Raw genomic sequence first — 21963 nt, 5'->3', positions numbered from 1 at the left:
TGATTTGTCTGCAGCATTTGATACAATAGACCATGATATATTACTTCACCGTCTCCAGCATGTATTTGGCATTCATGATACAGCCTTACTGTGGTTCAAGTTCTACTTGGTCAACAGGACACAAATTGTATCTGCAAATGGAATACACTCCAACCCAGTTGATCTATGTTGTGGTGTTCCACAAGGGTATGTTCTTGGACCTGTTCTCTTCATTCTGTACACTCAGTCGCTCTCAAGTGTCATAGATCATCATCCAGTGCCTCATCAGTTGTACACTGATGACATGCAAATATACAAAACTAGCCACCCAACTGAAGTTGATGCTACCATCCAAGGTGTAGAGAGCTGTATTTCTGATGTGAAATCACGGATCACTTGTAACAAGCTGCAGATGAATGATGATAAAACTGAGGCCATTCTGATCACAACACAAAGACTTTCTCATTCACATCCTTTACCTAAAACAATAAATATCAGCAACGCCAACATTAAATTCACACAATCGGTATGAAGCCGAGGTGTTACTTTGGACAGTGCTCTCACATTGCACCAACATGTCATGAACATATGCAAGGCTGCATATCTTGAGCTGAGACGCATCAGCTCAATTCGCAAATATCTTTCAGTTGATGACACTAAAACACTTGTGTGTTCATTAGTACTTTCAAGACTGGATTATTGTAATTCAGTTTTGTCTGGTTCATCTCAATATCTACTCTAGAAACTTCAAAAAGTTCAAAACACAGCTGCTCAGATCATTCTTAGAGTACCACAATCAGAGCACACCTCCCCGCTGCTCTGTACCCTACACTGGCTATCCATTCGATCCAGAATCAAACACAAAATTTGTTCTCTGTGCTACATTTTACTGTTGGACTCTAGTCCAACATATCTATCTGACCTCACTCGTGTGTACACACCAGCAAGATACTTACGCTCATCTTCTGATAATCGTATACTCATTATTCCAAGTATGAAAACAAAGTCATATGGACATCGTTCTTTTGCATACCAGGGCCCAGCAATGTGGAATGAATTGCCCACTGAATTTAGACACAAAGACACAGTGATCACATTCAAGAGGGCTCTCAAAACTCACTTATTTCGACAGCAAGAACAAACTTAAAGACCTAATAATGTTTCCTACCTGAAATATTCTCAGCATGTTTTTTTTCTTTTTTTTAATGTTTTTCTAATTTCATGTTGTTTGTTTTTGTAATAATATTATTATGTTTCTTATCTTATAGGTGTTGTCTAAAGTTGTAAAGTACTTTGAGCTTCTAAAGATTAGGTGCTATACAAAATCCTCATTATTATTATTATTATTACTTGCCATAACTGCTATTGTGATACTGTCTTACACATAAGCCTACTACGGTATTACTTGCCACAAATGCTCTTGGGATATTTTCTCACACATAAGCTTACTTCAGTATTACTTGCAATAAATGCTGTTGGGATATTTTCTCACACATAAGCCTACTTCAGTATTACTTGCAATAAATGCTGTTGGGATATTTTCTCATACATAAGCCTACTTCAGTATTACTTGCAATAAATGCTGTTGGGATATTTTCTCACGCATAAGCCTACTACAGTATTACTTGCCATAAATGATGTTAGGATACTGTCTCACACATAAGCCTACTACACTATTATTTGCCATAAATGATGTTAGGATACTGTCTCACACATAAGCCTACTACAGTATTACTTGCCATAAATGATGTTGGGATATTGTCTCACACATAAGCCTACTACAGTATTACTTGCCATAAATGATGTTAGGATACTGTCTCACACGTAAGCCATTTCAGTATTACTTGCCATACATGTTGGAATACTGTCTCACACATAAGGCTACTACAGTATTACTTGCCATAAATGCTGTTGGGATACTGTCTCACACATAAGCCTACTACAGAATTACTTGCTATAAATGATGTTGAGATACTGTCTCACACATAAGCCTACCACAGTATTGCCATAAATGCTTTTGGGATACTGTCTTGCACATAAGGCTACTATAGCATTACTTGCTATACATGGTGTTGTCCTTCATGTCTCAAAGCTGGAAGTCAGCTTCAATTGTATCATGTACTCTTTTCTGTAAACTCTAAGGCACAGTATTTGATAGAGGCTAATTTTGGCCACCAGTCATATTCCTGTGAAATTCATATAGATGGCAGAGACCCCATCTTTCTTTCCAAAATAAGTTTTTAATTCTTACCTAGGATCACTTTTAATAAAGAAAATCCATTTTTGAAAAGCCACTGAATTTCTCCTGTGTTGTGAAACCCATTTTTGTGTGTTATAGACAATATGGCTAACACACATTTGTGAAGCTGACTTCCTTTCCCCCCAAGTCATCCTAAAGTCTGCATTTGCACATAGTATGTCTAATAGTCGATAATATTGTGTACAGATTTTTTTTGTTTTAAAACAATTTCTAAATGATATATATATATTTTCGTTAAGTATGCATGTTTACTTATTATACATATTTTCATTTTTATTTAAAAAGTTCTACTTATGTTTAACAATACCTATATATATGACCTTGATAAAAACCAGTCATTTTACTCAGAAAATAAAATAAAATAAAAAGTTGTTTACTTCTCTCGCTGATTTCTAAATCAAGGTCGGGAACTATGTCAGCTTTAGGCGTTTACAACTGAAGAGTCAAGGTCAAACTCTTCTGAAAACTTTCAAGTATCTAGTAAACAAAACTGCATTATATTTACATGTAATTAAATCGAAAAAAAAGATTTTAAAACTTACAAACAATTAACTTAAATATAAATTAAATCAAATATATGTAACAGTATAAATATCTTCACTTGATTGCTAAAGAATAACACATTGTGTATTTCTTTTCCAAATTACACACCCATAGGCCATGCTGATCTTTTAAACAGTAGTAATAGCTATAAATTGCTGCAGTGCATAAACAAGAATCAAAAGCAGATGTTCAGAACATTAGCAATTAAAACAGTTTCATGTAAGTATCGATGGGAAAAAACTTATTTTATGACCAATTCAATAAAGGTATTCCCTATATTGATCAGTTATCACAAGATTAGAAACTTTGTAGTCTTTCTGAGACAGAGTATATTAACTGTAAGGCATACAACATACGGTACACATGTTTTCTCTGTTGTACAGTTTTGTTATAGTTTGAGGGTATCAAGTTTCAAGTATTCATTGCAAAGACAGTGAGTGGATAGGCACCTGTTTCTTATTTTATTTTGTATGGGCCTACAGAATGAAGGGAAGGAAAATAAAAATTGAACAGTAGACAGATTATTACAAACATAATTGTTCCAATGTGTACCAAACACACCTCATCCCAGCATTATTTCAGCATCGTCATTATTTATTAGTTATTTAATTGATTATGAGTCATTAAAAAAAATCGTAGCCTCAATTACTTAGAAAAAAGTATTGCTCTGATATATAAAAGTAAACATAACCTATTATATCAACTAAAAAAATAACTCCCAAGAATTAAACGTACACCAATTATTTCATGTTCATTTTGATGATGAAACAAGGAAAGAAGGGAATGTTCAGGTCATATAAATGTCAATTAATTTTTTTCTTGTGCATCGATTGGGAATCAATTCAGAAAAAGAATGTATAAACACTCAAGCAAGCATTGGCACACATCCTTCGGCATGACATCAAGCTGTTGAGCCTCTGGTATTGTTTAGTTTTCTTCAGTAGAACATCATACTCAAGGATAAAAATATTTGTTGCATCCAATTTTAGTCTAGCATCATGCTTGAAGATAAATATAATTTGTATCCAATTTTTTGTACTGCAATCAGTCTATTAATTTATCATTTGATCTGAAACAAAAAGCAGCAACTATGGCTGACAATTTTCCTGTGTAATGAAAAAATGTCATATTCTGTGTGTGCCTACTAACACATGTGTATATACAACTGAACATTGATAATGTACTAAAGATATGCCCCAATAGTACCTTCAGTGCCACAGTTTTCTAGTTAGGCTCATGCACATAGCTTCTCCCTCTTTCTCTCCTTCTCTTTCTCTCATCATGGATGCTCTTGGTCAAATAAACTCAGACCAATTTAAAAAGAACTTCGAGTACAGTTCTGTGGAACAAGATTTCACTACATGTAAAATCTGCTGAAAATATTAGAGTATTTAAGAAGAGATATCATGAGCATGTATGTGATTCTAATGGAATTTAGTATTTTAATACTAAACATGTTAAACAGTTATCATTGTTGTCTTCATTCATTGTGCATTGTTATACTCTCCTTTAGGATTTGGCTAACGTGGGTATGTGAGAAAGCTTGCCATTAGCTTCTCGTGGGTCGGTGGTTCTTCCCGGGGTTTTGCCGGGTTCTTCCTTCACCATTAATACTGGCCGCCATGCATAGCCTATCGTGTGCTGAAATATGGCGTTAAACCCAACAACAACATATACTGTCCTTAAGAGTACCTCATGGGAGAATAGTCCTTGACTAACGAGTCACCCTCTATAAATAAATCATTATCATTATTATTATTAATGTGTGATATACCATCTCTGGATGTCCCATTTTATTGTATGTGTTCATGTGTATTATGTTTTATTTCAAGACATTTCATATATTCAGTGCAATTACTCAAAAAGTATTTAAAATTAATATTTTGTATTTTTATCTTTCAATAAGATTACCTCATTTTGTTACCAAAATTTTTAGATATAGCCTCTAAGAGGAAAAAAAACTAATCACCTTAAAAAAGCCTGAGAAATTTGTTAGTTGATTCAGGCCTTTTGGGGGAATGGGACTGACAATCCATGTCAGAAGTCTCATGCATTAACCACTAAGCTACTGAAGCTCCCGTAATTGCAAATCTCAGTGGTGCCGAAGTTATGACTCACAGGGTCTGCACAGATTGCCTACACTTGTAATACCCGGTAGTTGTATCTACTCTAATGAAGGGGCTATGAACAGTTTATTGTTGTGAATAATGCAGGAAGATCCAGGGTGCAATGCCGATTGTATGCAATTTGTATGTTCATCATCTTCCATCTCACTATTGCAACAAATTGCTGCAAACTCTGCTAAATGGCTTCCTCCCATATCACCTGCTGCTAATGATGGCACATAATGCTAAACACTAATAGAGAACAAAGCAACACTGTCCTTGAAGCTTTTCTTGCCCATGCATGTGAATTTGCATTCTGAAGTTGTCATATGGAAACCACATGTAAGTAATATCAGACCCACTTAGGCATCTCGTTGGGTATGTTAGGACTGCATTTTAAAAAGTCCACATGTATGCCTATCTCAGCAACAAGTTTGAAGATTAAGAAAGTTTAGTGGGTCTATTAGGATTGCATTTCAAAAGAGACATACAAAAAATACCTACCTACACAAATTTTAAAATCAGTGCAATAGGAAACATTTGTTTAGGCCTAACAGAAATAAAGTCATTGCTTGATTTCAAATCATGTGTTATGCTCCTACCTTTGTACAGCATAAAGAGTAATTACATAATTCTTAATCCTGTGAAATACTTCTACTTTTCAGTATTGAAGTACTGAGAGACAATATTATTTTGGACCCAATATGGTTGATTGATGCCCTGAAATCCCTCATCAATGTTCAACCTAACCTACCAGAAATCCCTGCTGACAGTACTGTCTCACCGAAATGGTATGACTTCAAGGAGAAAGGAATCCTTCATTTAGAACTTGTTGGTTTGTAAATTTCTTTTTGTTGCCTGTTTTCATAACGTGTCTGCCTTACACCTTCAATAGCATAGAAGCTATTTCACCTACAAAATTTGTATGTAGACGCATCTTAAAAAATAATTCAGCCATACCAAGTGTATCGTTGCAACTTAATTTGCATATATGAGTAAGTTGTAGTTTCTTCTGTTTGCCTTTTGTAATGTTTGTGTTTGGAACAATATATAATATCACACCAAAATTCAAATAAAGATACATCATTACAAAAGTAAATCAGGAACACGAGGATAACAAGACCCATTTTTATGTTACCAAGACACATTTTTGATATTACAAAATTTTCATGTCGGAGTGACTATTGTATTTTCTGTTATTCATTACACTATGCTATATTGATGCTTTTTCATCTAATGAAATTTGGTGGATGGATCCATCTTAATTAAGTAACCAAGCCATACCAAAACTATGTCTTTATCAATAATTTGCATAGATATGTGACTTCACTGTTTCTAGGTGTCTGTTACACCTACAAATCAGTTAACCTATTTCAGTTAGACTCGTGAAAATGTGCATGGATGCATCTCTTTTCAGTGTTAATTCAACCATTCCAATATTACATCAATTGGTCTTGAATTATGTGACTAAGTGTATTTTTTATTTCAACTATATGTTTTATTTATTTCAACATAACAGTTGGTACGTAGGATGGTTTCTGGGAAAGTAACTTAATCATAAAACTGGGTTTGTGTGGTCCACGTTTCATGCATAAGGGTGTCTTTGTATTTTCAGCTGTTGGTTTGTTTCATCTTTATTTTTCACCCTATTTCACCTATGCTTATAAAAAAGTGGAAATGTGACTGCATTTCAGGGAGAGTATCTCACTCTATCAAAACAAAGCTGTTATGCCATAATTTTTGCAGATTTCATGGTTTCTATTAACAATTATTTACAATAAATTATCAATTCCCCTTTTTTGTGGAAATAGGTCCCCCAATAAACTATAAATTTATGTACCATTAAAACATTTTTGTAAGCATTGTGATAAGTGAATCATATGCATATAATAATGTGTAGGTCAGTCCAAAAAATCAAAATCTACACCAATGTACAAAAGTTGGCATCATAATGTCAGTCCACAAGATCAAAACCTACACAATTGTACAAAAGCTGGCATATGTATGTCAGTCCACAAGATCAAAACCTACACAATTGTACAAAAGCTGGCAAATGTATGTCAGTCCACAAGATCAAAACCTACACAATTGTACAAAAGCTGGCAAATGTATGTCAGTCCACAAGATCAAAACCTACACAATTGTACAAAAGCTGGCATATGTATGTCAGTACACAAGATCAAAACCTGCACAATTGTACAAAAGCTGGCATATGTATGTCAGTCCACAAGATCAAAACCTACACAATTGTACAAAAGCTGGCAAATGTATGTCAGTCCACAAGATCAAAATCTACACAATTGTACAAAAGCTGGCATCAGTGTGTCAGTCCATAAAATCAAAATCAACACAAATGTATAAAAGCTGGCATCAGTATGTCAGTCCATAAAATCAAAATCTACCAATTGTACAAAAGCTGGCATCAGTGTATCAGTCCATAAAATCAAAATCAACACAAATGTACAAAAGCTGGCATATGTATGTCAGTCCACAAGATCAAAATCTACACAATTGTACAAAAGCTGGCATCAGTGTGTCAGTCCATAAAATCAAAATCAACACAAATTTATAAAAGCTGGCATCAGTATGTCAGTCCATAAAATCAAAATCTACCAATTGTACAAAAGCTGGCATCAGTGTGTCAGTCCATAAAATCAAAATCTACACAATTGTACAAAAGCTGGCATCATTATGTACGAGCCACATTATGTCATAAAGCAAAGTGTGGATCCAGATAGAATGATATTAAAAAAACCGCTGGCAAAGCTTTCTAAGGCATAGGGATACAAGGTATGGTACCAGTAAGGCATTTACATACAAGTAAGTGTATGAGTATCACATAGAGCTACAAGGTAAGGGTGTAAGACAGGGATAAAAGGTAAGGTATGAGTAAGACAGGGATACAAGATAAGGGTGTATGTAAGACAGGGATACAAATTAAGTTACAACTATGGCATAGGGACACAAGGTAAGATTATAAGTAAGACATAGGGATACAAGGTAAGGCTATATGTAAGACATGGGAATGTGAGGTAAGGATACAATGTAAAGATACAGGTAAGGTATGGGGATATGAGGTGAGGTACAAGTCGGACATAGATAGGTATAAATACTTTCTTGACATTAATTCATAATCTAATACTATAGAAAGTTTATGTATAGGTATAAATACTTACATTGCACTCATCCATAACCTTATATTATAGGAAGTATATGTGTAGGTATACAAACTTACCCAACACTAATTCATCACTTTATATTATTGGAAGTTTATATATAGGTATAAAAACTTATATGACATTCATTCATAACCTTATAATATATGAAGTTTATGTATAGGTATAAAAACTTACATTACTCTCATCCTAAACTGACAATATACGAAGCTTATGTGTAGGTTTAAGGGCTTGTTGCAAATGCTGACATGACTTTGTAATGGAAAAAGTAATTATGTTCATTCTCCTCCATATCATTGCAACCTTGTGAATGTAAATATGACTGAATAGAATTGGTCAATTAAATCCATGAGGATAACTCTGATGTTATATGACTGAGGATAAGATTGATACTATATCCATGAGGATAAGTTTGATATTTTAAACTACATGTTTTGAAAAGTACCTCATAAGCTGGTCATCTTAGAGCATCCAATGGATTAGGAATCAGTTTTTTTTTCTTGACAGATGCTATCTGGACAAAGGAGAAGCATCCAGAGCTACATGCCAACAAAGAGCACATCTTACTAATAATGGAGCAGTTAAACGTGATTGCCAGGCCAAGGGTCTTGAGTGAGATTGGGGAAAAGGTCAGTTGATGTGAATGTTTCAGTTTCTTCTCCATTTTGTTTAATTTCCAAATTTTGCATCTTCTCAGATCCTTAAATTTTAATAGTGAAATACGAATTTTGAATAAGAATACCGCAGTTATGTGATTAAATGTCATCAACGTTTATTTAAATTGACTGAAAATTGGCCAGCATGTAAACAAGCTTAAAGGGGTTTCAGTTTTGTATCAGTGATGCAAACCCACCATCAGATATGGGAAAAAAGAAAATATGTCTCAACGGCTGCATAAATTATATAACTGAAGGCAACCATGAAGAAAGGATTGTCAGATTCACATCAGTAGTATAGACTGACCATTTAATTTTGAAATCATACTTTTTCTTGAATAATACAAAACATAGAATTTCAGCAAATTCGTTACATAGAACAATGGCATAAGGAACTTCAATGTTGATACAGAAAGATGTTATCAGACTTAAATTATGACTGCCATTTATAAAATAGACATTTAAATTCTTTAAATTGCATCAAAATCTTCTTTCTGGAATTTAGCCATATTTGACAGAAAGAATGCTGGGAAGGTTTTCATGTGTTTGGCTTCTATGTTCTGTGGTCAGATGATGTCGTATTAATGGCCCAACATTCGTCTTCTATGCCATGTAATGCAGCCATCACCAATTGTGCTTTTAAACGTCCTCATATCTAGGGTCATTAGGGGTCTTAAAATTTAAACAGATATTACCAATCTGTCGAGCTGCAATGTCTCAAATTAGTAATAAAGCTTCAAATGACCTGTTAACAAAATATATTAAACAGAATGTGATAACCTTTGACCTTCCAGGTCTTTAAAAGGATGTCAGTCTCCCTTCATATATTCCACTACTGCTACAGTAGTACTAAATTAGTTGACATGAAAATGATAGAAGATCACTGTAGAATCTGACTCAATAAGAACAATCTCAAGTGTTAAAATCATACTGAAAAAATGAACATTTATTAGAGAAAATCATAAATCGTTGTCTCGAGTGTCTGTGATCAATCTTGCCCATCACGAGCCTTTTATACTGGGGTTTGAATTCAGCTTGCTCAAATAATCATTCCCCTCTATAAATAATTTAGTTTTGGACCTTCAGTTGTTACTCCAAATTTGCTACTTTCTATCATGTGTTATCAATTTGTGCCAAAGAAATGCAAAATCGGTGAGACATTTCCGCCAGCAATGTACTGATTACATTATATTTTGTTATTAATGAAAGCACTCCATTGAAAAAGCTCGGTCTGCTAAGTTCTAAAATGAACCATAATGATCTTTTTTCTTTATTTTCTTGGGATTTATTATGTGGCCTATTGGCTGCATCACAGGATTAAAAAGAATTAACTATTATACAGAATGTGAACAATTCAGTATTCAATATGGCTGCCGTTACTAAGACTAGAAAAACTACTCAGTAAGTATTTGCCAAAAACTGACCAAATTGGAAATAATGCATTGCAATACTAAGTGCTTTAAATTATGTGCAAACTGATGCTGTGTGGACATAAAAAAGCAAAGAAACCTTAAAGGAATTAATTTGAGAACAGCAATCAGCAGCATTGGAAGACATTTCTACATAAAGCATCCTTCTGTCCCAGATTTCATGCTAACTGCTCATGCATTTTTAAATTGGATTGCTATGAAACTTTACACGTATGTTCGTCAAAAGTTGAAGTTGGTCTTGTGTGAAGATGGTGCTGATTCGATTAATATTGCATCCATGGTGGCCAACTTGAAAATCTTGCATTCACTCCTCCTACAAGAACATTGGACATATATCAACATTATTTACCACTTATAATGTGTTGTTGGTCCTAAGTGATACTGGTGCTAATCTGTCATCAAATACCAGATCATGTTTTATGATGTGTTTGTCCTAAATGGAAACATAGCTTCCATGATGGCAAACTTTAAAAGGATACAGACTATATCCAATAGGGTCAAAACAGATGTCATTTTGAAGATGATGTTGTTACTGAAGACAGACATGATTTCAAGTCTCAGCAGTTACAACAAAACGACAACCAGTAATTATATTCCTGGGACGATTGTTAAATCAGTAGAGTACCAGTCTATTCAAACAATTGATGCAATATCTCCATTACGCTAACCATTAATTTAGTATATTTTCATAAATTTTTCAGAATTGAAACACATAAAAAAGTTTATTAGCCACCCTTCTTTCTTTAAGTCATTGTTTTTATATGCCGCCATATGATGTTATTATCTTCTCTGTCCACCAATCTGTTATCAAGTCCCTTAATACCAAGTAACTCTAAACCTGGACCACTTACAGCTACCAAAGCTTTTGGATTGAATGCCCTTTTTTAGAAGAATAAAATAGATAAATGTTGGGGCCAACATGTCATAGGTCAGATATATTTTGGGTATGGTATGCACTTGGAATAAGCAAAAATCACATCCATGTTGTGGCAAAAGGTCAAAGGTTATGGTCCGTGTGACTGAAAGAAGAAAAATGGATTCTGCACAATAGCATGTTCTATCAATTTTACAATCCGGAAACTATCGGAATGAAGGTTATAATATCCTCATGTGATAGCAGCACTGAAGAAACACTGTTCTATTATCCAAAAGGTTTACTTTAAGATAAACCCAAGGAAATTGAAGGCCATGAAAGTCCTTGGATATTTCATGGTATTCCAAAGAAATTATTAGATATCCATGTCCTTGACTGTGTTCATAATAATCCTGCAAAGTCCTATCTGTTTGGTATAATTGGTTTCTGCTCTGAGATTTCAAAAAACAAAATTTAAATAAACCAGATTTAGTTGACAATTCAAAATAATTGTAAAAGATTCCAGATATTCAACTTACTCCGTATTGTCAAGATTTTCATAATCTGTAACTTTCATTATTTGGCCAATCAGTAACTAGGGTATGCATGACATATCTAGAGTATAGATGTTCTTCAAAGATCATGTGATGTTGACAAGACCTACAGTCAACTATTTTGTAAAGTACTTTGAAAAAATTAGTGTTTGGCATGAAGTTGGCAATAATCGTGATTTATGAATGGAGAAAGTACATATATGTATGGGACCCTGAGTAGCCTGGTGGTCTAAAGCACTCTCCGTTACGGATCACTGCCATCTTACCTCTGTCTGCATGGGTTCGAGTCTCGGATTCAGCCAATGTGGGTATGTGAGAAAGCTTTCCAGTAGCTTCTCGTGGGTCGGTGGTTCTTTCCGGTATTTTTCAGGGTTCTTCCTCCACGTGTGCTGAGAAATGGCGTTAAAACCCCACAACAACAACATACATGTACTCCTTATAGTGCATATAAGCCACAGAAGTAAATAATTATAAAATATGTCATGAACCCAAATGTCTTAAATAAAAACTATTTCATACAATACTATATCATATATATATATATATATATATATATATATATATATATATATATATATATCCATAGCATATGATAATTGAAGCGGAAAGAGGTGATTTGCAGAATTAAATTTGCTCAAGAGAGTTCCTTGACCACACGTTTTGAATTGCTGGTGATAATAAAGAAACCTGTAGATTGTTAATGGGCTGAGAAGTCTACTAGGACATTAAATTCGAAAGAAATTTTAACTACACAAAGTGTTGACTATTTTATATGTATTATTAATTTCAATGATATACAGTGTTGACTTTTATACATGTATTGTTCATTTTTGCTACGTGGTTTCTTAGCTGTTGATAAGCAGTTTCTTACAAATAAATTGGCTTGGAAAGAAATTCTAATAAGTATTAAAATTGCATGAAATAATTTAATTATAAGCATTTAGTCCAGTGTTAAATGAAGTGTTAAACTTTGAATTATTCATGACTTTTGAAGAAGAAAATTTTTTTAATAAGAAAATATAACTATTTCTCAGTTCTTAATGTTCAAATTTGGATCAAAGCAGCAAATTGTTGATATATCGGTGAATAGTTTTAGCCCTAATATATGTGACGCAGATAAAACTACAAGATCACTGTAATAACACTCACTAATACAGAGCCATATAATTGAACCTGCTTTGAATTATTCTTGATCACAGTCATTTTTACATTCAGTAAAAGCCAACATGAATGTCTTGAGGTTTATTAGAGAATAGTTTTTGTTGTTGTCGTTCTGGGTTTAACACCATTTTCATAATCATAGTCTCCAGTATAATTGGTGGAGGAAGAACTCTGGGAAAAATCCCCGGTACTAGCAGACTTTCTTATATAACCCCATTGGTTGAGCCTGCGACTTGAACCCAGAAAGACAGATGAGATGGCAGTGATCAGTAAAGGCGAGCGCTTTAGACCACTTGACCTGGGGGAGGGGTTGATGGACAGAAAATAGTAAGTTTGTTGTTTGTTGTGTTCACAAAGTACTTGATCAAACCTAAAAACAAACCCCCACAAAAACAACACAATTATTTCCAAGGAAATAATACCCAATTTATTAATCCATTTTATACAGTGTTTATGGTTTTTTTTTTAATTTATATTTTTGTTTGTTGCATGGTATGCTGATGGGAGCTATTGCTTGTTGACTTTTTTCTGTATCTTTATATTCTGAATATATTTTTAGGTGCAGAACTACTTCCTTACACCTTGTATGCTTCATCAGGAATCTCCCAGAGAAGTTATCTCCCCTGAACAAGATTCTAGGATGGTGAGCACACCGGTCCTATGCTTTGTTTTTAAAGGAAAGTTTCTGCCACCACCCATATTCCATAGGCTTCTAGCAGCCTGTGTAGCTCACTGGCCAGTGTCCAAGAAGAAGGAAACAGCAGAAAATCTCATTTTTTGTGGATGTTGTGTTTTTGACCTGGACCTTTTCCATAGATTGACCTTACACTGTAGGAACCACATTGTTTATGCAAGAATAACAAGGATGGTGGTTGATGACGTCAATACCCCTGATGCAAAGTTGTGTAGCCGAGTTAGAAAGTTCATCACTCTGAATCTCTCCAAGATTACATCTTACCTTGGCCAGAACTTACAATATGAGCTATGTTTTCCATCATCTGTAGTTGCTCTTGAAGATAACATGCTTCGTTTTTCACCATTACAGGCATGGTTTGCTGATGAGGTAAGTTGTTTTCAGCAATATTGAATGGAAAGAATTGATACATCGGTGAATAGTATTATCGATTCCCTATGAGGTGCAGTTCTCACGTTTTATTGGGTTGACCAGTGTCGAAGTAGTAGGTGTCATCACTCTACCCCAACAAGATAACACTGTAGGAGAGCTGTTCCCAGTGAAGAAGGCAATAGTCGATTTAATGCATCACATAACATCATGTGACATCATATGATGCTGGTATATGAACTTAATAAGGTGTCATGTGATCTGCTATAAGTGTACTGTCATAATATATATTTCTTTTGTTATGCACATTAGCCAACTATTGCTTTCACCACTCTGATCAGGTTTTGATCTGACATGCAATACAAGCTTATCTAATAAATATCTTAGAGTTCGATAATGCATGAGATCCATGCATATTAATGAGATGATCTTTCGTCTGATTGGCTGATCTTGTTATCACTATGAAAGCTTTATTCATGCTCTGATTTTCTTCAGCTGGAGGACTTGCCAAAGTCATTAACGTTGATGAGAATTTCATAAAGGTCAAGTTCTTGGTGATGATGCATACTATTGTCTTATTACCATCCTGGAAGGCATATCTCTAGATTTTCATCTGACTTGGATCATTACCATCCTGGAAGGCATATCTCTGATTAGATTTTCATCTGACTTGGAAACTAGACCACCCTCATTATAATCATTTTGTATGATGTAATTATTCAGGTATTATTTTCTATGATTGGCTGAGCTTTTTGTCAATTAGAAGGCTACAATTCTAGCTTTATTTGGATTAAACCTGGACAGCATCATTACATCATCATGATGTTAGAGGATTTTGATTATGAGTGATATATGTCCATATTAATGAACTAGTTTTACTTGTAATATGCTGACCTTGTAAGCCTATATTGTTTTAATCTGAAATTGATTAATCTTAGAATTCAGGGTTATTTTATCTCGGGAGTTTGATAGTGAGTGAAATTGATGTGAATCGATGTCATGCTCTTGTTACTGCTCTATAAGCTAAAGTTCTGGTCTAATTGGGATCAGATTTGGAATATAAACTTGCATTATTAATTTCTCACACAGTTAAATTAACAAATGAAATCCCTCGATTGAAAAATCAGGTTCCACTTTCACATCTTAAATCTAATGTGGTGTCTTTCAGAGTGTTAATATTCCAGCATGGTACACATTATCAATGTTAGTTCCTAAGTGCAATTATTACAATCACCACTGAAATGTTATATTATAAAAATGTTCTATGTCATACCAGTTTTACAGGATATGGAATTATGTTTTAAAATGTGGAAGTGCTGAATATAAAATACTTTGGATATTGCCCATTTCAAATGAGAATAGATTCCAACTTCCTGGAACTGTCAATCACTGTCGTTGTTCCAAAATATACGAAGATGTTCCCATGTTAAATATATTTCATCAACGTTGGGATCTTTCCAGATTTTGGCACTTAACCTACTGATCAAAGGATAACTGCACATTTACTGTGTACCATTGTTTATTATTAGCTGGAAACTGGTTAGAATGTCCATCCAAATATAATTGTAGTTGTCTCCCTTACAAGATGAGAGCACATGTATCCATTGAAAGCAGATTCAAATACACTAAAGCTTCATGGATACACTAACATTGATAAATGACCAGAACTGAATACATAAACATATTTGTAATGGCTAATTCCTCAAGATAAATTACCAGAGCTGAATACATAAACATGTTTGTATGGCTAATTCCTCAAGATAAATTACCCGAGCTGAATACATAAATGTGTTTGTAATGGCTAATTCCTCAAGATAAATTACCAGAACTGAATACATAAACATATTTGTAATGGCTAATTCCTCAAGATAAATTACAAGAGCTGAATACATAAACATGTTTAAAATGGCTAATCCCTCAAGATAAATTATTGGAGCTGAATATAAAAACACATTTGTACTAGTAATTCATCCAGATATTGATTTTTATGTCAGTACACTCTTCATGTATTGCTCATAGCAATGACAACTCTGTTATTTTTATTAATGAAAACAATGCTGGTAATTTCCGAAAGTCCCAAAAGGAGTACAAAGTGAAATGGCACGTAAAAGATTTATTACTGAGTTACCTATATATGAATGTTGTACATTATATATCCAATTTCACAGCTTTCATTTTGTTTACTTTATCTGTCAGTATTAATTAGTAAATGTAAAATGTCTTATGCGCTTTAAACTATTTTAAGTTAGAGTGAAATTTGAGCCATATCCCCTATACAATTATTACAGAATGATTCATTATTACTCTACTTTATACAATCAACTTAAAATAATAAAAAAGTATAAAAACTAATATTATAAAATTGTGTCTAATAATATATTTTTAAAAAGAGGTAAAGAAATAATTTACAGTGTACTATATTTAATTAATTTATAGAATACTTATTTATTTATATTCTTGTCAGTATTTTGCAGATAATAATCTGAACTATATAACTTAGTTTACAGTGGATTGATCAAGTGAACACAACAAAATGTAAAATTTTGAATTTATTTTTTTAATGAATGTCATTCAGAATATTTGAGTTTAGACTTTTTGAAGATAGTGTAATAAGACAATGAATCCAATTATTAGTAACTTTGATACAATTCAATGCTCTCCTGTTGAACAACTATGAATCGTAAAACCATTATTGCAGTGACAATAAACTTGGAATGTCCTCAATGTTGTATTTGACTATATTAATTTATTTTTATTATGATCAGTTAAATATATACTGTAACAATGTGTTCCTGTGTGTTGTTGACTGTAAGTGATATAGTAGTAGCTTTAAGTTTTGGGGACTATTTCATCAGTGACTGTAAATTACAGGAAAGTAGCATTTTGTTTTGTGTATTATATATGTAACACATTTTTATGACAGTGAATTATGTCATACACTTTGTTGTTGTTGTTGTTGTGGGGTTTAATGCCATTGAATTATGTCATATACTTGGTAAAATAGATATAATAAAGGCATCATTTTAGTGTGGCAACCATGATGTAGTCTTCTTTTTTTTTCATTGAATCTTTTGGAACTTGGCTATTCAGGATTGTCTTGATGTGATGTTGAACCAATGCATACATGTCATGTTGAACATGTTGTTTCCATGACTGCGATGGATATACATGTCATTTTGAACATGTTGCTTCCATGACTGCCTTTCATCAAATAAATTGAAGGTTAGCAATCTGATATTTATTTAGAGGTTTATGGTCATGACAACATGTTTTTTATTGAAAGGCCTGTGTGCATGACATTGCAGACAAGATCGTTTATGATTGGATTTTTATAAAATATGGATTGTGAATTATATTTGTATGAAGAATACACTGAATGGATGCCAACTCAAGGGTTATATCACGTGATTTGGATTTATAATAGCCATTCTGTTGAGCAATTCAAACAAATTTGACTGACTGAAAACAAGCTAAGTATGTTTTTAGATATTAACAGGATATGATATTAGCTTAGCCCCTGGTGGCCAAGTGGTCTAAAGTAACCGACTTTGCAGATAACTGTCAACTTACGTCTGTCCACATGGGTGGGAACCTCTGGCTTATCCAGTATGGATACATGGGAAAGCTGACTGTAGTTTCCCATGGGTCAGAGATTCTTACATTTTTCCCGGGTTCTCTCTCGACTAATTGCACTGGCTGCCATATATAGCCTATCTTCGCCTGAGAATTGACATCAAACCCCAAATAAACCAACAAATAGATCTATATATCAAGCTTTTATGAGCTAATTTGCTTGGACCTGAATTGTTAGATTAAGCCATCAAGATTGTTTGCATCACCAGGGGTTGGACCATCTGAGTTATATATATATATATATATATATATATATATATATATATATATATATATATATATATATATATATATATATACTTTTAGCTTATTTCTTATAATTGGTCATGTCTGTCTTCTTTGTGTTCAATAAAACATGATGGTCTTTGAGTGTTCAGTTGCTGGTTGGCAGTAATTTCTTTATCATTGCTGTGTTCATTCAGCACTAAGTTGCCAGAGTATTGCCATTCCTTTATTAATGCTATGTTCATTCAGTGCTCAATTACAACAGTACTACCATTCCTTTATTAATGCCGTGTTGATCTCAGTTACCTGAGTACTGCTATTCCTTTATTAATGCAATGTTCATTCAGTGCTCAGTTGCCAAAATACTGCCACTCCTTCATTCACCTGATGTTCATTCAGTGCTCAGTTACCAGAGTACTGTCATACTTCTATTAATATGACTTTTATTCACTATTTAGTTGCTGGAGTACTGTAATTCCAGTATTAATGTGATTAAAAGTAGGACAAATAGTTAATGCCATATAAAGTTGTATGTTTAGTCTATTGTTCTAAAAATGTGCTGAAGAAAGAAATTGGTACCACTGGCTGGAATCTATCAATAGAAATATAAATCTTGTAGCAGGGTATATTTTTTGAAAGTGCAATAGTGATTCCTTTTCCTGTCAGAGTAGTCCATGGAATCTTTATTACAGGACTTTTGATTCTCATTTTGCACTGAGAGTCCTATAAAGATTCTTAATGCAATTGATATAGCACTGTTGAAAATGTTTATTTAAAACTTAATTTTCACTCATTATGGAACCCATAGATTATGTTTTACCTTGTCCTTTCTCAATAAAACAGACGTATATAGTGTAGTTTGCTCTGTTTATACTAGTATGTTGATTTATTGAATTATTGTTTTTTATTTGATTTTATGTTAAATCACTGATTCCAAGGGTGTTTGGTTTTCCTCTTTCTTTAGGGTCAGGACCCTGATGCATCCATAACACAGGAGCACATGAATTACGCTCGCCTCAGCATTGCTCTTGTAACTGTTTGTGGAAATGCCATGAGGGAAATGCTTCTCTCCCATGTTCCTGCTCCATACAAAAGCATCTACAAGGCAATCCTGGCCAACAAATCCACCTTGACTAATAGGAGACAGAACAAACCAGCTCTTCTTAACTCGGATCAAAGTCAGGTAGTCTTCTCAGATCCATTAGGTCGGTATGTGGCTGCCGTGGACCAGTTTGACATTACCTTGTTGTATACTCTGATCAGAAATGTCAGCACAGTTCCTGATCCATTCATGATGGGCTGGGGATTTGATCCACCAGATCAGCCAAGGGACACATCTCTTGGAGCTAGTGTGGAACGAATCCGTTTATATAGGAATCTTGTCAGTGGTCATTCTGCTCAGGGAAAGGTTAGCCAACAGGACTTTGAGGATTACTGGCAGAAGATTGAAGCTGTGATTCATGACATTGAAAATGTAATTGGTGTACAGGTATACTCTGCAGAGTTAGACAAGCAAAGGAGACGGGTCATCAGCATTTATGAAGCCTGTTAGCTACTAAAGGGGTCATGAAGCATGCGTACAAGGTATATAAAGTAAATAAGTGTTATATGTATATAAGGTGATCGAAATTAACAATGCAAAAACAACACGTACAGAGTAAATAAATGCCATGTGTATATGTTATGATACACTTATCACAACACAAGCAACAGGTACAAAGTGTATAAGTGTCATGTGAACAAAGTAAGGTACAACTTGTCATTACACCAATAAGCGGGAAGGTAGGTTACGTGTTAATAGTTCTTGAATAAGAGGCAGATTGGTTTTGTTAAGACAATCCATAGAAACATGTGTTTATAGCATCAGACTTTGGACAGATTTGGTATTGAGTGTGATCCGTGCATGCTAATGGAGCTATCTTGCATCTGATTGGCTGAGCGTGTTACCATATTGAGTGCCAATATGCATTTCTATTCTAATTTTGACGTAACTAAGAATATATAATTATTTTGTATGATCTTAAAGAACTTCAGTAAGGCATGCTAATGATATGGTCTGCATCTGATTAGGTCAACTTGTTAACACAATCTACTGATCCGTTGTGCTTGTTGCCACTAGTGGATTTTGTGACTGAATGACTGTGCTTATTGCCTTGAAGTGTTAATACTATTGACTGTCTGTGCTTGTTGCCATGAGATAATCATACTACGGACTGGTTGTACTTGCTGCCATGAGATGATCATGCTACTGACTGGCTGTACTTGTTGCCATGAGATAATCATGCTACTGACTGGCTGTACTTGTTGCCATGAGATGATCATGCTACTGACTGGCTGTAGTTGTTGCCCTGAGATAATCATGCTGCTGAATGGCAACAAGTACTACTACTGACTGGCTTTGCTTGTTGCCATGAGATGATCATGCTACTGACTGGCTGTACTTGTTGCCATGACATGATCATACTATTGACTGGCTTTGCTTGTTGCCATGAGATGATCATGGTACTGACCGGCTGTACTTGTTGCCATGAGATAATCATGCATCTGACTAGTTGTACTTGTTGCCATGAGATGATTATGCTACTAACTGGCTGTACTTGTTGCCATGAGATAACCATGCTACTACCAGCTGTTCTTGTTGCCATGAGATGATCATGCTACTGACTGGCTGTACTGGTTGCCTTGCTGTAAGCTGCGTTTCTGATCCAGTTTTGCTCAAATGTGAAATTTGGGTTTCTTTCATCAAGGTCCTGTATATACTTGATAATGTTCTTGAAACATATTCATGCACCTGATCGGATGAGCTTGTTCACATTCTGGTAGACATGTTCATTATCTGATTTGATAAAAAAATCAAGGTCATGGAAAACATAATGTATTAACAAGATCCATGTGAAAAGCAAGATGATAATAGATTGAAGAGATAAATTACATAGGTTGTGTTTTTACAGTCTTACAAGACTTCATAAACCTGTTTAGTGAGATGGTCCAGTATTGGGTTAGGTAAGCCAGGTGAGTGATATAAGGCTCCCTTGGGTCTGTTGTTCATTTGTTTCTTAAAACACTATTTGCATCATTTTCAACATGGGAATTTGGACAAACTACATGTTAGCATATTTAATGAAAAACACTTAGGGTTGACTGATAACATTAGTCAAACATACTTGTATATATATTTGGAGGACCTGAACTTCTCCAGAACTGCTTGGAGGATTGCTATGAAACTATACACATACATTTAACCCATGGTCTAGCTGGTGCTGCCTGGACACCCAGTATAACCTACACAGTAATTATAATGAAATATACGTTGTCATTGCTACTTCTCCTGAATAGTTGGTGATATCAGCATGGGGTTTTCACTAAAAGACTATTATGTCTATTTCTGAATAAAGGTGGTGAGGTCAGTACTAAAGGTTTTGAGATTAAGCTCAGTTATAAAGTTTTACAGTAGTCCCCCTCTTATAAGGCCACCCCTAATGCAGCAGGAAAGTGGCCTTATAATGCGGGTGGCCTTTCTAGAGGGGGATGACAAATGCGAATAGTAAATACATATGAAAAAAGTCACAAGTACATTTAATTTTAAATATTTAATATTTTAATTAAAAAATCACATGCATGATGTGAAATAAATGTAAAACAAACTTTGTCATCATTTGCAAAAGAATGCTATGAATAACCATTGATACAGTTATAAAACTGTCTTTATAATTATGTTACAGTTCACATCACGTCACTTTGTTGGTAACAGTCTAAAAAACAAACCAGTCTCATCACATTAAAAATATCCTTGCTGTCATATCCCCTGCATATATCGTTTAGTCTTTTGTTCCAATCTTCGACAACTTCATTATTAACATCAGCTGATTCGCCGCTAATGACAGAATACTTGATATTGTGTCGCACTTGAAATCTGTGCAACCATCCGTTACTTGCGGTAAAGTCGTCATATCCCAGTTCAACTGACAAAATTTTTGCTTTTTCTTGTGTTTCAAATCAGGATACAAACGTCTCCTGGCTCAAACAATCTTCCTTTCTCCGTCCATTTCACCTTTCCACTTCTGCAAAATTGTTTCATTATCTTTCACGATATTGTTTATCTGAGTCTTCCCGACGTTAGTTTTCTGCAAGGATCCCCCCCCACCTCCCGTCAGTTTAATTACTTTCACGTTCTCCTCTAAACTGAGAATTTTTATTTTCCTCGATGACATGTTGATCTTTTTGCAGTAAGTTATTCATGTTGCCAACTACAATACTAATAAAACAATTTTGTATGCATCTGATCAAATTGCCGTGTGTTTTTAAAGGAAGTGATCTTGTCACGT

The 21963-nt window shown here is 34.4% G+C and overlaps 1 protein-coding gene across 2 annotated transcripts in view; it reads left to right on the top strand.

Annotated features, from left to right (window-relative positions):
- Positions 1-21963, top strand: part of LOC149787116 (uncharacterized) — a 153259-nt gene that overhangs the window by 120195 nt on the left and 11101 nt on the right. For both annotated transcript variants that reach the window (XM_089977631.1, XM_089977630.1), the window contains exons 11-14: positions 5553-5722; positions 8571-8692; positions 13277-13780; positions 18603-19222. In XM_089977631.1, the coding sequence (XP_089833757.1) occupies positions 5553-5722; positions 8571-8692; positions 13277-13780; positions 18603-19190 (1384 nt within the window). In that variant the 3' untranslated portion in view covers positions 19191-19222. The remainder of the gene's footprint in view (positions 1-5552; positions 5723-8570; positions 8693-13276; positions 13781-18602; positions 19223-21963) is intronic.

This window comes from Sinohyriopsis cumingii, chromosome 12 (genome assembly GCF_028554795.1).
Source record: "Sinohyriopsis cumingii isolate HCF-2022 chromosome 12, ASM2855479v2, whole genome shotgun sequence".
NCBI lineage: Eukaryota > Metazoa > Mollusca > Bivalvia > Unionida > Unionidae > Sinohyriopsis > Sinohyriopsis cumingii.
The sequence above is the reverse complement of the archived record's forward strand: the minus strand, read 5'-3'. Positions and strand labels throughout refer to the sequence as shown.